The 16,265-nt window shown below is 37.9% G+C and overlaps 1 protein-coding gene across 1 annotated transcript in view; it reads left to right on the plus strand.

Annotated features, from left to right (window-relative positions):
- The first annotated feature begins 10,184 nt into the window (after positions 1-10,184).
- Positions 10,185-16,265, plus strand: part of Cnbd2 (cyclic nucleotide binding domain containing 2) — a 48,182-nt gene continuing 42,101 nt past the window's right edge. Inside the window, exons 1-3 of the mRNA XM_076849070.1 lie at positions 10,185-10,235; positions 12,056-12,193; positions 14,890-14,943. Of these exons, the coding sequence (XP_076705185.1) occupies positions 10,185-10,235; positions 12,056-12,193; positions 14,890-14,943 (243 nt within the window). The remainder of the gene's footprint in view (positions 10,236-12,055; positions 12,194-14,889; positions 14,944-16,265) is intronic.

Consider the following 16,265-nt stretch of genomic DNA (forward strand, 5'->3'; position numbering starts at 1 on the left):
CTATGATCAGGTCAGCGCGAGAGCACCCGGAAGCCGAACCCTGGCTTCCGCAAGCAACGCCCCCTAGCGTTGTGCAGTCACGTCCGGAGGTCACTGAGAACGTATTGCGGCCGTCGAATCTCAGCTTGCCCGGAATCGCTCTAGGTGGTAGCACCCCTGACTTCCGTCGGTGTCGGAGCATGAGTTGGAATGAGAGCCGAAAAAGGCGCCGAAGCGGGAGCCCAGAAGAGAAGAGGTGGACTTCAAGTTCCGGTGTCTCGGCCGAAAAACTAATACACTCTCGCTCTCCTAGGAAAATTTAAATTACAAATGTGACTTACAGTGTAATGTTGTTGATCTGCTCTGGGCTGAAGTGTTCAAGTCAGACTGGCTTGGAATTTCCTTTGCAAGTGTTCTTTCCCTGACGGCCCCTGGCAGTGATGGTACCTACCTCAGAATTGTTGGGAGAATTAAATAAAGCCCTTGGAAAAACAGAGCTTTAAAAATGTTTGCTGTGCAGGGGCTGGGGCTCAGTGGTAGAGCGTTTGCCTAGCACGTGTGAGACACTGGGTTCGGTTCTCAGCACCGCATATAAATAAATAAAAATAAAGATCCAATGGTATTATATATATATATATATATATATATATATATATATATATATATATATATATAAAATACACACACATATAAATATAAAAGTTTGCTGCTGTTTTCATTAGGTAATTGCTTATCATTTCTTATTTGCGAAATAAGAAATATGACGTGAATTTAAAAGATGTAGGTAATAGTGTGTAGCTTTGACAGCCCTTCCATAAATGTTATTATGTTCTGTTTGACAGATGATTCATAAACAGGTTTTGTATCTACATTTCACAGAAAGAGAACCGAGGTCCAGAAAGGGACGCCTACCCCATATGACCCTTGCTGTGCCTTTGAGCTCGTGGAGGATGAATGGGCATATTTAACAATGATCAACACACAGTGGCCCTTATGTCAAACTTGACCTTCCTGTAGGATGTCTCCCTTGCATGGGTAGAAGTAAATCCAGTGGATTAGATTTCCCATCCTTGAAAGTCGTCACAATGGATCTTTCATGGTATTTAGTTGCTGCCATTAAATCTTGGAAGATTTCTACCTTTTTTTTTTTCTTTTTGATAAAGTAGAAGAGCTGACCACTGTATACAAAGGGGTATAGTGAACGGGAGCAAAATTTAAGCAAACTACAAGCTAGATGAAGTGGTTAGGACCTAGAGAAGGGGTGAGATGAGGTTGGAAGGTTGGTGGGAGGGTAAGTCATAAAGGTCATAGAGTTACATATTTAAAATTTAAACATGTCCCATTGGAAAAGAGTGAAATTTTATGGTATTTGGGATCATGAATCATGGAACGAATCATGAAATGTTACATCTCTAATCCATTTCTTCCATCCTTATTGGAATCATGGAATCTTAGAGATAGAAGAGGAATCTTAGAGATCTGTTAGAAAATGGACTGTTAGAATGGAAGACTGTTAGAAATTGAATTGAAAAATCCAGTTCAGTTGTTTTATACCTTTATAGGTTGCTCAGAATTAAAATATATATATAGTTCAAAGCCTCAGCAAATTAGTGAGGCCTTAATTAACTCAGCAAGACCCTTTCTCTAAAATATAAAAAAAGGGCTGGGGATGTATCTCAGTAGTTGAGTGCCCCTGGGGTCAATCGTTTCTATCAAAAAAAAAAAAAAAAAAAACCAAACAGGCAAAAAACCCAACATATTTATATATGTTCTATTCCGTTTTGCAGATTAAGAAGTCAGCATGCCAAAAGGTGAAGAATTGGTACAAAACCAAATGTCTAGTAAGTAAATTCAAAACAGAAATTTTTTAACTTCTGTTCCAATGCTTTTTTCATATCTTCTTTTTCAGTTGTTGATGGACCTTTATTTTACTTATTTATTAGTATGTGGTACTGAGAATCGAACCCAGTGCCTCACACATGCTAAGCGCTCTACCACAGAGCTACAACCCCAGCTCTATTATATTCTTTTTATTATCATTAGATTGAGAGCTCACTTCAGAAGGTTTCATAAATAATTGATCTTATATAACTTAGCTTCTGATACAAGGCCAGACATCCAGTAAACCCTTAGTAACTATTGATTTAAAAAGAAAAGAGGATGGGCTGGGATTGTGACTTGGTGGTAGAGCACTTGCTTAGCACTTATGGGGCCCTGGGTTCGATCCTCAGCACCATAAAAATAAATAAATAAAATAAAGGTATTGTGTCCAACCAAAATAAATAAATAAAAAGAAAAGAGGACATGGGCTGGGGTTGTAGCACAGTGGTAGAGTGTTTGCGTAGCACATGTAAGGCACTGGGTTCAATCCTCAGCATACATATAAATAAATAAAATAAAGGTATTGTGTTCATCTACAACTAAAAAATATTTTTAAAAAAAGAGGACAACAACATGGATTGCAGATCATCTCTGGAAGGAAGAGGTCTAACATGTTTCTTAGACTCTGAAAGAGACTTTAGTAACTTGATGATGTACTGGTGCTGGGAGTTGGGTAAAAGAAGCCTGAATATTTTTATAAAAATCTTTTTCTTTTGAAGTAATTATAGATTTATAGAAAGTAGCAAAAATAAAGCACAGAGTGGTCTCTTGTACTACTCACCCAGTTTTCCCTTATAGTAACATCTTATATAATTAGAGTACAATAGACCTTATTATTATGATTGCTCAGTTTTGCAAGTACTTGTTTGTGTATGTGTATATATGTTTATGAATATAGGTCTGTGTTCTGTGTAATTTTATCACATATTCATGCAACTATTAACCACAATCAGTATTAGAACTATTTGATCACCACAAAGATCATTCATGCTATCTCTTTATAATTGTACCTGTTTTTCCCCCTTCCCCTCATTCCTAACCACAGACAATCACTAGTCTCTTCTCCATCTGTATAATTTTGTCATTCAGGAAAATTCTCTGAAAGATTCATCCAGGTTGTTGAATGCAACAATAATATATTCTTTTATTGCTGAGTAGTAATCCATGGTATGGATATATCAAGGTTTTTTTAGCCATTCACCTGTTGGAGGACAGTTGGATTATTTCCAATTTAGAGATATTGCAAATAAAGCTTATTTTATTATTTTATTAATTATTACTTTATTCATTGTTGTATTTATATGTGGTGCCGGCAGGTGATTACAACTAAACAAGATAGCTCTGCATAGTCAGTGTATAAAGGAACTAGTACAGGCTCTGGCAGAGAGTATTCATTTAGTAAATTTTAAAAATGGTAATAGTTATTAAGAGATAACACTTACTTGAATGTATAAGTTTTTTTTTTTTAATGTGTGATATTTTTAAAAACTGACAGGCAGCTGGATGTGAAGCTCAGTGGTACAGTATGCTTAGCATACACAGGCTTTGGGTTCAATCCTCAGCAACAAAAATGCTCAAGTAAAATTTTGAAATTCATAGGCATTGCATTTATTAGCCATTCTTAAGCATCTCTATGTGATACTTTATTTATTGACGAGAAATTAAGGTCTAAAAATATTAGTTAACTTTCCCAAGTTCAGCCAGCGTTTTAGGATTGGAATTCAGCTGGTTGACTCTAGATCTAATAGGAAGCCATGAAAGGAGCTGAAACAGGGAAGGGGTGATTTGTTATAGGAGACCAACTCTGGATAAAGAATACTGCTTTATTGCTGACTACTTAGGTTATTTCTTACTTTTTCATAATTAAGATAATATGACAGTCATCTAGTATTTGAAGATCTTTTTGTGTCTTGGATTACAAATATCTATTGCTATCAAATTTATTTGGTTTCTTATTTTGAAAACAAGGGTTCTAATAGCACGAGTTTGATGAGTAATGCATATCCATGTTCCCTTAAACTGTAGTCCTGAAGGAGGACTGAATTTATTTTTTTTTGCTATATATTGCCACATTTTTAGAGTTGTATTTTATTCATAGATCCTTACGAATGAACAAAATAAAGTTCAGAGAGTGCAAGTACTAGTGAGGCTAGAACCAGGGTCCATCGATGAATAAGAGCTGTTCTGTTTCCTCTTTGGCACTGATATTGTCATGTTTTTGAAAGCCATTCTATAGATGGTTAGTGGTATCTCATTGTGGCTTTAATTTGAATTTTCTCAATAACTTAATGATAATAACATATGCTTATCTGCCATCACTCTATGTTCTTTGGCAAAATGTTTGTTCTTTCTACATTTTTATTTTTGTGATATCTTATTGGTGAGAATTTTCTTTTAACTTATCCTAATTCAGTTTTTAAAAAAAATTGTAAAATATACATAACATTCAAAATTATTATTTTAACTTTTTTTCCCCTCCAGTACTGGGGATTGAACTCAGTATTATTGAGCTATATTCTCAGATCTTTTTTGTTTTATTTTGAGACATGTTCTTGCTAAGTTGCATTGCCAAGGTTGGCATGGCACTTGCAATTCTCCTGCCTCAGCTTCCCAAGTTTCTGGGATTACAGGCATGTACAGCTGTGCCCAGCTCTATTCTAACCATTCTTAAATATGCAGGTCACTGGCATAAAGTACATTCACTTTATAGTACAACCATATGACCATCCATCTCCAACTTTTTCTTTTCTTTTCTTTTTTTTTTTTTTTTTGGTACTGGGGATTGAACTCAGGGGCACTTGGCCGTTGAGTCACATCCTCAGTCCTATTTTATATTTTATTTCACTGAGTTACTTAGTGCCTCATTGTTACTGAGGCTGGCTTTGAACTCGTGATCCTCCTGCCTCAGCCTCTTGAGCTGCTGGGATTACAGGCATGCACCACTGTGCCCGGCCAGAATTTTTTTTCATAATCCCAAACTGAAAATCAATGCCCATTAAAGAGTAATACTCCATTCCCCCCTCCTATTATTCCCCGGTAACCACTGTTCTACTTTCTGATTTTTTGAATTTGATATTCTTTGTTCCTTATGTAAGTGGAATAATATATTTGCTCTTTTGTATCTGGCTTATTTCACTTAGCATAATATTTACAAGGTTCATCCATTTTGAATCATTATCAGAATTTTATTCACTTTTTAAAAATACCTTTATTTTATTTTTATGTGGTGCTAAGGATCGAACCCAGAGACACACACATGCAAAGCAAGTGCTCTACCGCTGAGCCACAGCCCTACCCCCAGAATTTTATTCATTTTTAAGGCTAAAATTTATATATATATATATATAAAATGTATTCTTCTGAATTTTGCAGATTGCAGTGTCAAGATGTCAAAATATGGGGCTGCAGTTGTAGCTCAGGGGTAGAACACTTGACTTACATGTGTGAGCACTGGGTTTGATCCTCAGTGCTACATAAAAATAAAATTAAAAAAAAGGTATTGTATCCATCTATAACTAAAGAAAATATTTTAAAAAATGTTGAGCAAGCTTTGAAAAAAAAAGATGTCAAAATATGAATAATTAGTCCAAAATAAAAAAAAAATTAGTGTTTCCATTTTATTTATTCATTCACCTGTTGTGGTCACTTTGGTATTTCCCTGTTATGGATAATACTGCTTTGAATATTGTTATATAGCTATTTGTTTGAGACCCTGTTTTTCAGTTAATTTGGGTGTATCTCCAGAGGTGGAATTACTAATTACATATAGTAATTCTATATTTAACTTTCTGAGGAGCCACCATACTATTTCCCACAGTGGCTCCACCATTTTACATTCTCATCATCAATATGGGAAGTTTCTTGTTTTTCTATATCCTTGCCAAGAGTCATTACTTTGCATTATTTTTTTAATGTGAGATATTCAGTATAAAATTTTAAAGTATGTTACCAATGGACAAGAAATTCAGATTTTCAACAGGTAATACGAAATTAGTAATACTATGATTTCATTTATATATACCACATAAAAATACCTCATTCCAGGGGGCCAGTGGGGATCATGGGGAAGGGAAAATATGGTTCAGATATAAAGACCCCAGTATGTTCTGTTCTTTTTTTTTTTTTTTTTTAAGTTTAAGAAGCTTGCCCTGGTTTTTCTTGCTGATTTCATTTTGATAATTTATTTTATCAAATATGTTTGATCCTGGGGTAAAGATGTTTTGATGAACTGGAGCTGACAATCTAGCTAGACTATCTTTATAATTAATGCAGTTATTAATAATTCCCATGCTAGGTAAACTGCCGCAGTCTGGCTGGGCACAATTCACCAGCCACTTGTCAAGCAGAAACGAACTTTATTTTTAGAACACACGCTGCACCACACCAGCTCTTCAGGAATTCCCTCAGAGCCCAACTGCCACCACCGGCTTCTGCCAGCCTCTCAACACCACTCCTCCTGCTCTTGAGCGATTGGCTGGGTCGTGTGCGCGGAGCCAAAAGAGTCCCCCAATGAGCCACTCCGTGGTCTGAAAGGGCTGGAAACAGCCCAATGAGCATCACCACAGAGGAGCCAATCAGCTGGAAGTTTGCTGGGGCCCCTTCAGCTGTGGCTCTCAACAGTAAACCAATGTAAATGTAAGGGCTTAGATACTTTTCCTTTGTTTTCTTTTCCCCAGTTTCTGCTCTGTTGCAAATCTCTGGTTCCTTTTTTTTTTTTTTTTTAATTGAACTTTGTTTAGTTGTCAATGGACCTTCTATCTATTTATTTGTTTATTTGGTTGGTTTTTTTGTTTGTATGCATGAAGTACTGAGGATAGATCCCAGGGCGTCACACATGCCAGGCAAGCACTCTACCATTGAGCAACAACAATTCCAGTCCAGTTCCCTTTTTTAAGAAATATTTTTTAGTTGTAGGTGGACACAATACCTTTATTTTATTTTTATGTGGTGCTGAGGACCAAACCCAGAGCCTCATGTGTGCTAGGTGAGCACAATACCACTGAGCCACAACCCCAGCCCCTGGTTCCCATTTTTTATTCCTTAAATTTGCATATAATATGCTGGGCTGTAGCTCAGTAGTAGAGCACTTGCCTGGCATGTGTGAGTACTAAGTTTGATTCTCAGCACCACATATACATAAATAAATAAAATAAAGTTTGACAACTAAAAAAAAAAGATTATAGTACAAAATTCAAAAATCAAATAAGGGTAATCGTTATACTTTGCTTCTTTCCACACAATCTCCATTATTATTGTTAGTTCCACATATATATATATATATATTTTTTTTTTCCCTTTTGTTTGTTTTGGTACCAGGGATTGAACTCCAGGGGAGTTTAACCACTGAGTCACATCCCAAGCAAAGACTAGGTCTCTCTAAATTGCTGAGGTTAGCCTTGAACTTGCCATCCTCCTGCCTCAGCCTCCCGAGCTGCTATGATTTAGGCATGCTTCACCATGCCAAGTTTCTTTTTTTTTTTTTTTTAATATTTATTTCTTAGTTTTTGGTGGACATAACATCTTTGTTTGTATGTGGTGCTGAGGATCGAACCCGGGCCGCACGCATGCCAGGCTAGTGCGCTACCGCTTGAGCCACATCCCTAGCCCCCCCCCCCAGTTTCTTTTATACTTTTAAATATGTGTATACATCTGTTTCTTAGTATAGCAGTTTTGAATGATATCTTAAGACTTAGAGCTATGAAAATTAAAGAATCAAAGAATCCATATTCTTTTTTTTTTCTTTTTTTTTGGTACCAGGGATTGAACTCAGGGGTGCTTAACTACTGAACCACATCCCAGTTCTTTTAAATATTTTATGTAGAGACAGGGTCTTGATGAGTTGCTTAGGGCCTCAGTAAGTTGCTGAGGCTGACTTTGAACTTGTGATCCTCCTGCCTTGCCTCCCAAGCTGCTGGGATTATAGGCACCACCATGCCTGGCTAAGAATCCATATTTTTATATCACCTCTCTCCTGTACTTGTTAGCTATATTATTTCTTGGCTCTTTTTTAAAAAAAATTTTTTTTAATTGTAAACGAACACAGTACTTTTATTTTATTTATTTTTATGTGGTGTTGAGGCTCAAACCCAGTGCCTAGCACATACAGACAAGTGCTCTACCACGAGCCACAATTGCAGTCCCTCTTGGCTCTTTTTTAATCTTTCCAACTCCTTTACTTGCTCTTTCAATCCTGTCTTCTGTTTTCAACCAGACCAGCAGCATCCTTTTTGATGTTTCTGAAATGACCTTGACTTCTGAGATGCTTTGGTTTTTTTTTTTAATTTTATTTATTTTTTTATTAGTTGTTCAAGACAATACAATGATCTTGACATATCATACATTTGATTCAAATAGGGTATGAATTGTCATTTTTCCATGTGTACAGATGCTTTGTTTTTAAAAATACTTGTTTCCCAAACTCTGCTAGTGCCATCTCCTCCATTTAAAAAAATTTTTATTCTTTATAATATTTTTTAAAATATTTATATTTTTAGTTGTACACAATACCTTTATTTTGTTTATGTATTTTTACGTGGTGCTGAGGATTGAGCCCAGGGCCTCACACTTGCTAGGCAAGCACTCTACCGCTGAGCCACTACTCCAGCCCTATTCTTTGTAATATCGTGTCCTTGCTTTGATCTCATTCTAAAATGTCCTGAGCCCTTTAAGTTCTTTTTTGTTAATGATTATCATCTATTTCATGTTAATTTTCGTCTTTTTATTGATGTCTTTCATCTGTCATTTGTTTTTCTTATTCCCTGCCTACCCCTCCCACAATTTTTTGTAATATGTATACATAGATTTGGTGCTATTTCTTTTTGTTACAATTCCTTTTGATAAAATTATTACAGAATCTTAGGTGTGAAAAAAGAGAGGTCTCTGGTATTCTTCACCCAGTTTGCCTCCAAAATAATATCTTACATGACTATAGTATAATATCAAAACTAGGAAATTGACATAGGTACAATCCACAGACCTTATTTTTATAAGCCCTCAGTTTTACATGCACTTGTTTGTGTGAATATATATGTGTATGTATAGGCCTACTATAACTCTTCTTTAGATGCATGCTAGGCAATTGCTATACCATGGAGCAACACCCCCAGAACCTGGGTCTTTCTTCCAGTTGTCTTCATTGCATTATGTATCCTTCTGTTTCTCCCTTGGTTGGCCAGGGTGTGAGTAGCAGATAAACCAGCTAAATAGGAACGGCAGATCTGGTGATATTTGAAATCAGTTTTCCACTGAGGATTCTGTTGCAAAAGCAAACTGAGGTTCTGTAATCAATTGCCATCTTTAATCTAGAAGAAAAAAAAAATACTTTTCCCCCGTCTTCTTTATTTTTAGAAGAACCCTAGAGTCATTTCTATCACCAAGGCCCTTCAACATTTTTTGTTTGTTCATTTTTAAATTTTTTTTAAACATTTATTTTTTAGTTGTAGTTGGATACTATATCCTTATTTTATTTCTTTATTTTTATGTGGTGATGAGGATTGAACCCAGGGCTCTGCACATGCTAGGTGAGTGCTCTACCACTGAGCCACAATCCTAGCCTCTATTTATTTTTTTGATACCAGGGATTGACCCAGAGGTGCTTAACTACTGAGCCACACCTCCCTTTAAATAAATTTTTATTTGGGGACAGGGTCATGCTAAACTGCTTTGGGCCTTGCTAAATTGATGAGGCTGACTTTGAACTTGCAATCCTCCTGCCTCAGTATCCTTAGCCACCAAAATTACAGGCATGAGCCACCGCACCTGTCTCCTTCAACATTTGATGCCTCATTAAGTTGAGGGCTTCCATTTTGCTGAGTTGGCCAGATTATCCTGATTTAACAAGACTTCAGGGACAATACCATGCACCCATTCTTCAGGGTCTAGCAAGTTCTTAGTCTCAGAGTGATCCCAAGGCTAAAGTGGATGTTTCTACCTCTAGCCCAGAAACCTGCTTTTCTTTAAGATGGCTCCAAGACTCTTGCAGTCATTTAGCCACTTTGAACCCTAGTGTCCTTGAGCATGAAGTTGGGATTAAGCTCACTCACCTTGTGGTATTTGTGAGGATTAATTGACATGAGTATTTTATAATAAAAGATTCACAGATTCAGTGCCTTTCCATTGTCCCCTCCTCCTTCCAGAATCTCATTATGACATCAATAGATTCTGAGAATGAGGCTTCCAGCTGTTGTTGGCAGGGTATAAGGAGAGGAAGAAACTCTTTCCATGCCACTGAGGGAAGTTGTTTGTTTCTATTGTAATTGGATCCTTGGGGGAAGATTAGTCATATTATCCTTGAATGCATTGTATCATTTGCCAACTCAAGAACCATGAGGAGACGTAAGGTGTCTCATTACTGGCAACTCCTGAAGGAGGAACTGGTAAGGAGGATGAAGGGTTCTTGAGGGAATTCCTGAGAGGCAGGCATTTTGGGGAACAGGCAGGTAGGAGGGACCTTGGATGAGTGGTGACCACCCTGTACCTTTTGGAGTCACAGCGTGGCACAAAGGAGGTGTTCCAAAAGGAGCTCAGAAGGACTAAATTCTGACCACTGCCCTATAGCCTCCTACCTTCTGGACACTGGGCAAGCACCAGGCCACACTCTGAGTCTTAGAGTCCTGTTCTGTACCTAGTCTTTAGAGGCAGAGAGAATAAGACAGGGTAGCAAGGTAAAATAATAGAGTAAGCTGTGGACTCGGGTTTAGAACTCCAATATCTATTAGTCATGGCAAGTTCCTCAGTTTGCTGTGCCTTTGTTTTCTCCTCTATAAAAGGGCACTGATAATATTAGGACCTATTGTATAAATTACTGTTGAGGATTAAGCGAGTTAATACATATTAGAATAATGCCTGACATTACTAAATTATACTCAATAAATGTTAATCTCATTAATAAATTACCTTTCCCCATATTTCCTTTAGATATCTAGTTTTTTAATGAGATAGAATACTACAGTTGCAGGTAAAGCCCTTCTATTTCTCTTCACTGGTAATCACTTTCCTGAGTTTGGTTATCATTCCTATTTACACTCTTGTTATTATGTATGTATATATCCATAAAAAACATATAGTGTACATAGGACACTTTTTTTAAAAGGACACCTTAAATGACATCATAGTTCACTCCCCCCCCCATTCAGAATGATTTCAGCTTTATTTACATTGATACACACAGTCTAGTGCTATGTTCAATCCTGTGACTGTCCCTTAATGTATCAGTTCCTTCCCCTACTGATGGACATTTAACTTATTTTCAGCCATTCACTTAACAAACAGTGCTGCCATGAGCATTCTCCTGGCTCTCTCCTTGTGTGCATGTGAGTTTCTCTAAGTATGTATATAAAGTGTATAATTTCTTGATGGTAAATTATACATATCCTCAACCTTATAAAGTGTTGCCACATTGCTCTACAACATTGTCATACCATGTTTCCCATTTTTGCAATATGTGTAAAATAGTATCTTATTATTTTAATTTACATTTCCTTTATTTCTAGTGATGTTAAAAATCTTTTCATAATTTATAGTTGATTAGAATTTTCCTTTGAATTACTCATTCATAGTTTTTGCTCATTTGTTATTGAATTATTTATATTTTTTGTATGATTGTAGTATTTAAAAAAAATTCTACTTTGTTATCCTTTCAGTTATATGTAGGGCAAATATATTCTTTCAATCTGCAGTTTGTCTTTTCACTTTGTTTATGATGTGCTTATTAATAGAAGTTAGTAAACAGAAGTTTTTAATTTAATTTTTGCATTTTTTAAATGAAAATTTTTAAATGTAAAACTTGAAAAAAATGTGTAATGATTATCTAATAGAACTCTCAATCAACATTTTGCCATGTTGGCTTTTTGTGTCACCCCCCACCCCATGCTGTCTGCAGTTACTTGTGCCCTTTATTTTCTGGATAAAAGTGAAAGACTTCACATTTAGGTAATAGTATGTTAGTGAGTGTTTATAATGCTGATTTCTAGAGTGAGGAATGCCCTTATTTGTAATAGTTGCCAATTTCTGTGGCATTAATACTTTCACTGTGGCTAATTTCAAGCTACCAATATAATTTCAACAGGCAACCATTTCTTCAGCACATCATAGCATTTAATCCTGTTAAATTTCATCTTGTTCAGTGCCATCCAGCCTTCTTTTGACTGTTGAGAACAGATGATCTCCATTGATCTTGTTCACTTTGTTTCCACAGGGGCTGTACCAACTTACCATGGACATCATAATGATGATCCGAGTGTGTAAAATGTTCCGCCAAGGACTCAGGGGATTCCGAGAATATCAAATCATTGAGGTCCCTCACAGAAAGCATCCTCTCTTCTCCTTCTGGGATGTAAGCATCTGGCTTAGTAGGATTGTTAGGATTTAAGGAGGTCTAATATATAGCACCCCATTTCCCAGCCCATGCTCAGAATCAGCTGAGAGAAAAGACAAAGGACAAAGAAGATATGAGATCCAGCAATCAGTTTTTATTATTAATGACAGACTTATATTGGAGAAGGTGGGACTTCTATCATCAAGCAAGAGAGTTACCTAATACCCTCAGAATTAGCCTTTCATGCCTTGTGGCAGGCAATGCTGAATGAGGCAGGATTCCAGTGCAATGTGTTTAGCAGAATGTGAATTCAGAAGAAAGAAAAAGGAAATGATCACACCAAGATTCTCCTTCCAAACTTACCAAGGAATTCGTCCTTCCTTTTCCATAGGTATATTAACAGTGTTCTACTAATACCCATCTTTGTATATAGAAAGAAACAAAGAAGTGAAGAAGACATGGTCTGATTCCAAACATGATCATAGGAGCCAAAAAGAATCTAGGAGCCCCAACAGAGCCAGGGTTTTCTGAATACCACAGATTATATACCATCTTTACTTTCTTTCCTATCGTCCCAAAAGGGAACATTTTCAGGGCCATGTTCATTGTGGTGACCCTGCTTTTAGACTTTCTAGAAGTTCCCACTTAAAAGTATTTTATCCCAGTAGTAGATCAGGGGTCTTTTTGGCTCAGAAATGGTGAAAATTTGGTCACCATTCTGTTAACTTGACCTGGTTCCCTGAAGATATGTCATTACTGTGTTCCCATTGGTGTGTTCCCAGGCTTTAGCATTTCCCCAGCTAATACGTGGAAAAGCCCTGCCCATTTTCTTCTTGTGCCAAGAGTGATTAGACCCAGAACTCCTCTCCACCCCTCACATCTTGTCCAAGAAATTTCCCACAGTGATTTCTGAAAGATAGTGGCTAAAAAGGAGAATGAGGATGGTAATGGGGAGTAGGAAGGTAGCCTTCCGTTGGTTTCTAAGGGGTCAGCAAGTGATCTAATTGATGTGTGTGGTAGCTAAGTTAAGATACAGCAGGAAAGCCAGCCCAGTGGCATATGCCTGTAATCCCAGCAGCTTGGGAGGCTGAGGCAGGAGGATCATATGTTCGAGGCCAGCCTGAACAACTTAGCAAGACCCTGTTTCAAAATAAAAAAGGACTGGGAATGTAGCTTACTGGTAGAGTGCCTTCAATCCCTAGTACTGGGGTTGGGGGGCGGGAAATGGATAGATAGATAGATAGATAGTAGGGTGTAGAGCTTATGAGCCAGTTGGAGAAGGAAGATATGCCCTTTCAAAATATATTCAGGTTTATCTATTTTTAGATATGCTGGACAAGCCAAAGAAATCTATAGCCACATGATTTGGGCCATTAGACAGGGAAGAGATGGAATAGAATTATAACCTGAGAGACTCACGTTTGCTCCCATGAAGGACAAACTGATGCTCAGGGTGGCATGCTATGGTGAAGCAATGAGCCCTGGAGATCAGGGGGCTCCCCAGGAGATGCAGGCTGCTGCATGCTTAAGTTGGAAGCTAAAGACCCAGATTTAGGCTTAGCATGAAGCTAAACCTAACCACATTGCCACACAGAGTGACTTTGGGCTGAGCAGAAGCTTTGCAAGGGCAGTCTACCAGGGGTCAGGTGGAGAGCTAGGGACCCGAGCACAAAGTAAGGTAGATAGCCAGAGGCTGGTTTTCAGTTAAAAGTAAATCGATATTTTAGAGCATCACCATTTCTTTCAGTGGCCTCCCTGAGAAGCATTGCATGGATACAAAAATGCTAAATTGTGGTAGGGTGGGGGGTATGCAGGGATCTCAGCGGGATGTAGGGAATTGTATGAGATATACCCCTAGGAGAATGAGCTTCCTGGTTTGACCCAGAATGATGGTCAGGGTCTTGTTTTTTTCCTTCCCCGCTTTCTATTTTTCTCTACTCTCCACATCCTCTATCATCTGTCAGAAGGTAGGGTTGGATTAGCTCATCCCTGAGATCTGTTACCCCTTCTCCTGGCCATGCTCCAGGAAAAGCCTTGGGTTCAGATCCACCTGACCCACTTATTTGCTGTGAGGTCCTTTAAAAAGTTCCTTCACTCACCTCAAACCCAAAATAGGGCTTTGTCCTAATGACTAAACAGAGTAAGGTAAAAAAGGTATGCCATGCTTGGCTCACTGTATACATTTTACAAAGCTTGCTTCATTTGTTCCTTTTTATCCCTGCTCCTTTTCTATATATATTTTCTTCTTTTCCCTCTTCCTTTTCTCTCTTCATCATCTATTTTCTCTGTACCCTTTCTTCCTTTCTCTGCCTTCACAATAATGTTGATGGCTGTGGCTGGAAAATAGTGTAGTGCTGAGTTAGGGCTTTTTTTTTTTTTTCTTTTTTTCTTTTTTTGGTACTGGGGATTGAATTCAGGGGCACTCTTAACCACTGAGCTACATCCCCAGTCCTTTTTATTTTTAGAGACAGGGTCTTTTTATATTGCCAAGGCTGGCCTCAAACTTGCAATCTTTCTGCCTAAACCTCCTGAGTTGTTGAGATTATGGGTGTATGCTGAATTGAGGCTTTTTACATAGAAGGGCCAGCTGGTAGGGCATTTCTTATTGCTTCCTGCCCACTGTAGTGGTTCAGGTACACAGAAGGATCTCAGATACAGAATTCCGGGAGTAGTCTTACTGACTCTCCTTTCTCTCCCTGCCTCATTTCTTTCAGAAAAAGAAGCAAGGCCGAATTATATTTGATACTGAGGACTTTGTTGCTGAGGAGGTATGCACACCTGTAATATAGTGGGGGGATGTTCTGTTTGTATTATAGCCAAAGAAGCACTAGGTATCAGGAGAGCTGGTTTTGGTCCAGACTCTGCCACTTATCCATTATGTCACCTCTGAGCCACTTACTTTCTTCATGTATAGATGATTTTAGTGACTTTGTCCAGCCCTGGCATTCTAAGACTGTGAGCACCTCTGACCTGTTGTCACTGAATAACTGAGTGGAACCAGTTGTCACTGAATAGCAGAGTTTCTGGGTTTGGACTCATGGGAAAACAGAAGAAAGCAAAATAGGATGTGAGAGACCCAGACAAAGGAGAAGGAAGCCAGGTGGTGGAAAAATTCTTGACCTGAGTGAGAATTCTGGTTCTGTGATGAGCATTCTGAGAGATGTCTGGCATACCTGCCCCCATATGGGTGTTGGATGCTCTTTAAGTTTTTTCATTCTGATGAAGGAATGGCTTTATATCTGTGTGAGGCTTTACACTGTGTGACTTATTCTCTAAATTTCAGGCATCATTATTATCTTCCTTACTTCTATCCACCAAATCTTAGATGTTAAATTAAAATTAAAATTCCAGTTTAAATTTAAAGGAAACTACCTAGTTATAGGAAGATTTGAAGTTCTCATTAATGCAGCCTAATTTGACCCTGGTCTTAGAGTAGCCATGTTGATTTTTCTCTCAGGGAAAGAGGAAAAAACAGAACCTTAAAATTGGTGCTAGAACTACCTGTGTCCATCCTTGTTCTTCCCCTCACCCTTTTGGAGCCAAAGTATGATTTCTATTGCCTGCTTCTCCTGGACATAATCTTATTTCTTATGTCCTCTCATGAATGAAGCATAATCAAGTAAGTCTTCCAAATTCTGTATTTCTTTAGATTTCAAAACCAGCCAGTGTCTGACATTGGGCATTGAAGATTACCTAAGTTTTATGTGGGGTCCTGTCTGAGAGCCACAGAACTCTAGAGCTGAGGGCAATTCTGGGCAAAGCAGTTAATGGATAGAAGAGGGCACACAGGGAAAAATCCATTGTTATAGGCAAGGCTTATAGGTGGCAATCTAGTGAGTCATGTGTGATTAGTTCCAGTACTGAGAACATCTTGACTAAGACGTGAGCAAAGTTCTCTGATTACCAATGTGCTTGTGCTAAAAGGATGCTGCAGGGTCCCTGGAGTCTGAGGAGCCCAAATTTCCTGGGAGTTTTGAACTTTGGCATGTGGCAGATCTGCTCATAATTCTGCCTGAGTATTTTCATTTTTCAAATGGGCATAATGATTCTTGGACTGAATGGGGATGCAGTGAGATGAGTGTGTAAGATG

This window comes from Callospermophilus lateralis, chromosome 3 (genome assembly GCF_048772815.1).
Source record: "Callospermophilus lateralis isolate mCalLat2 chromosome 3, mCalLat2.hap1, whole genome shotgun sequence".
NCBI lineage: Eukaryota > Metazoa > Chordata > Mammalia > Rodentia > Sciuridae > Callospermophilus > Callospermophilus lateralis.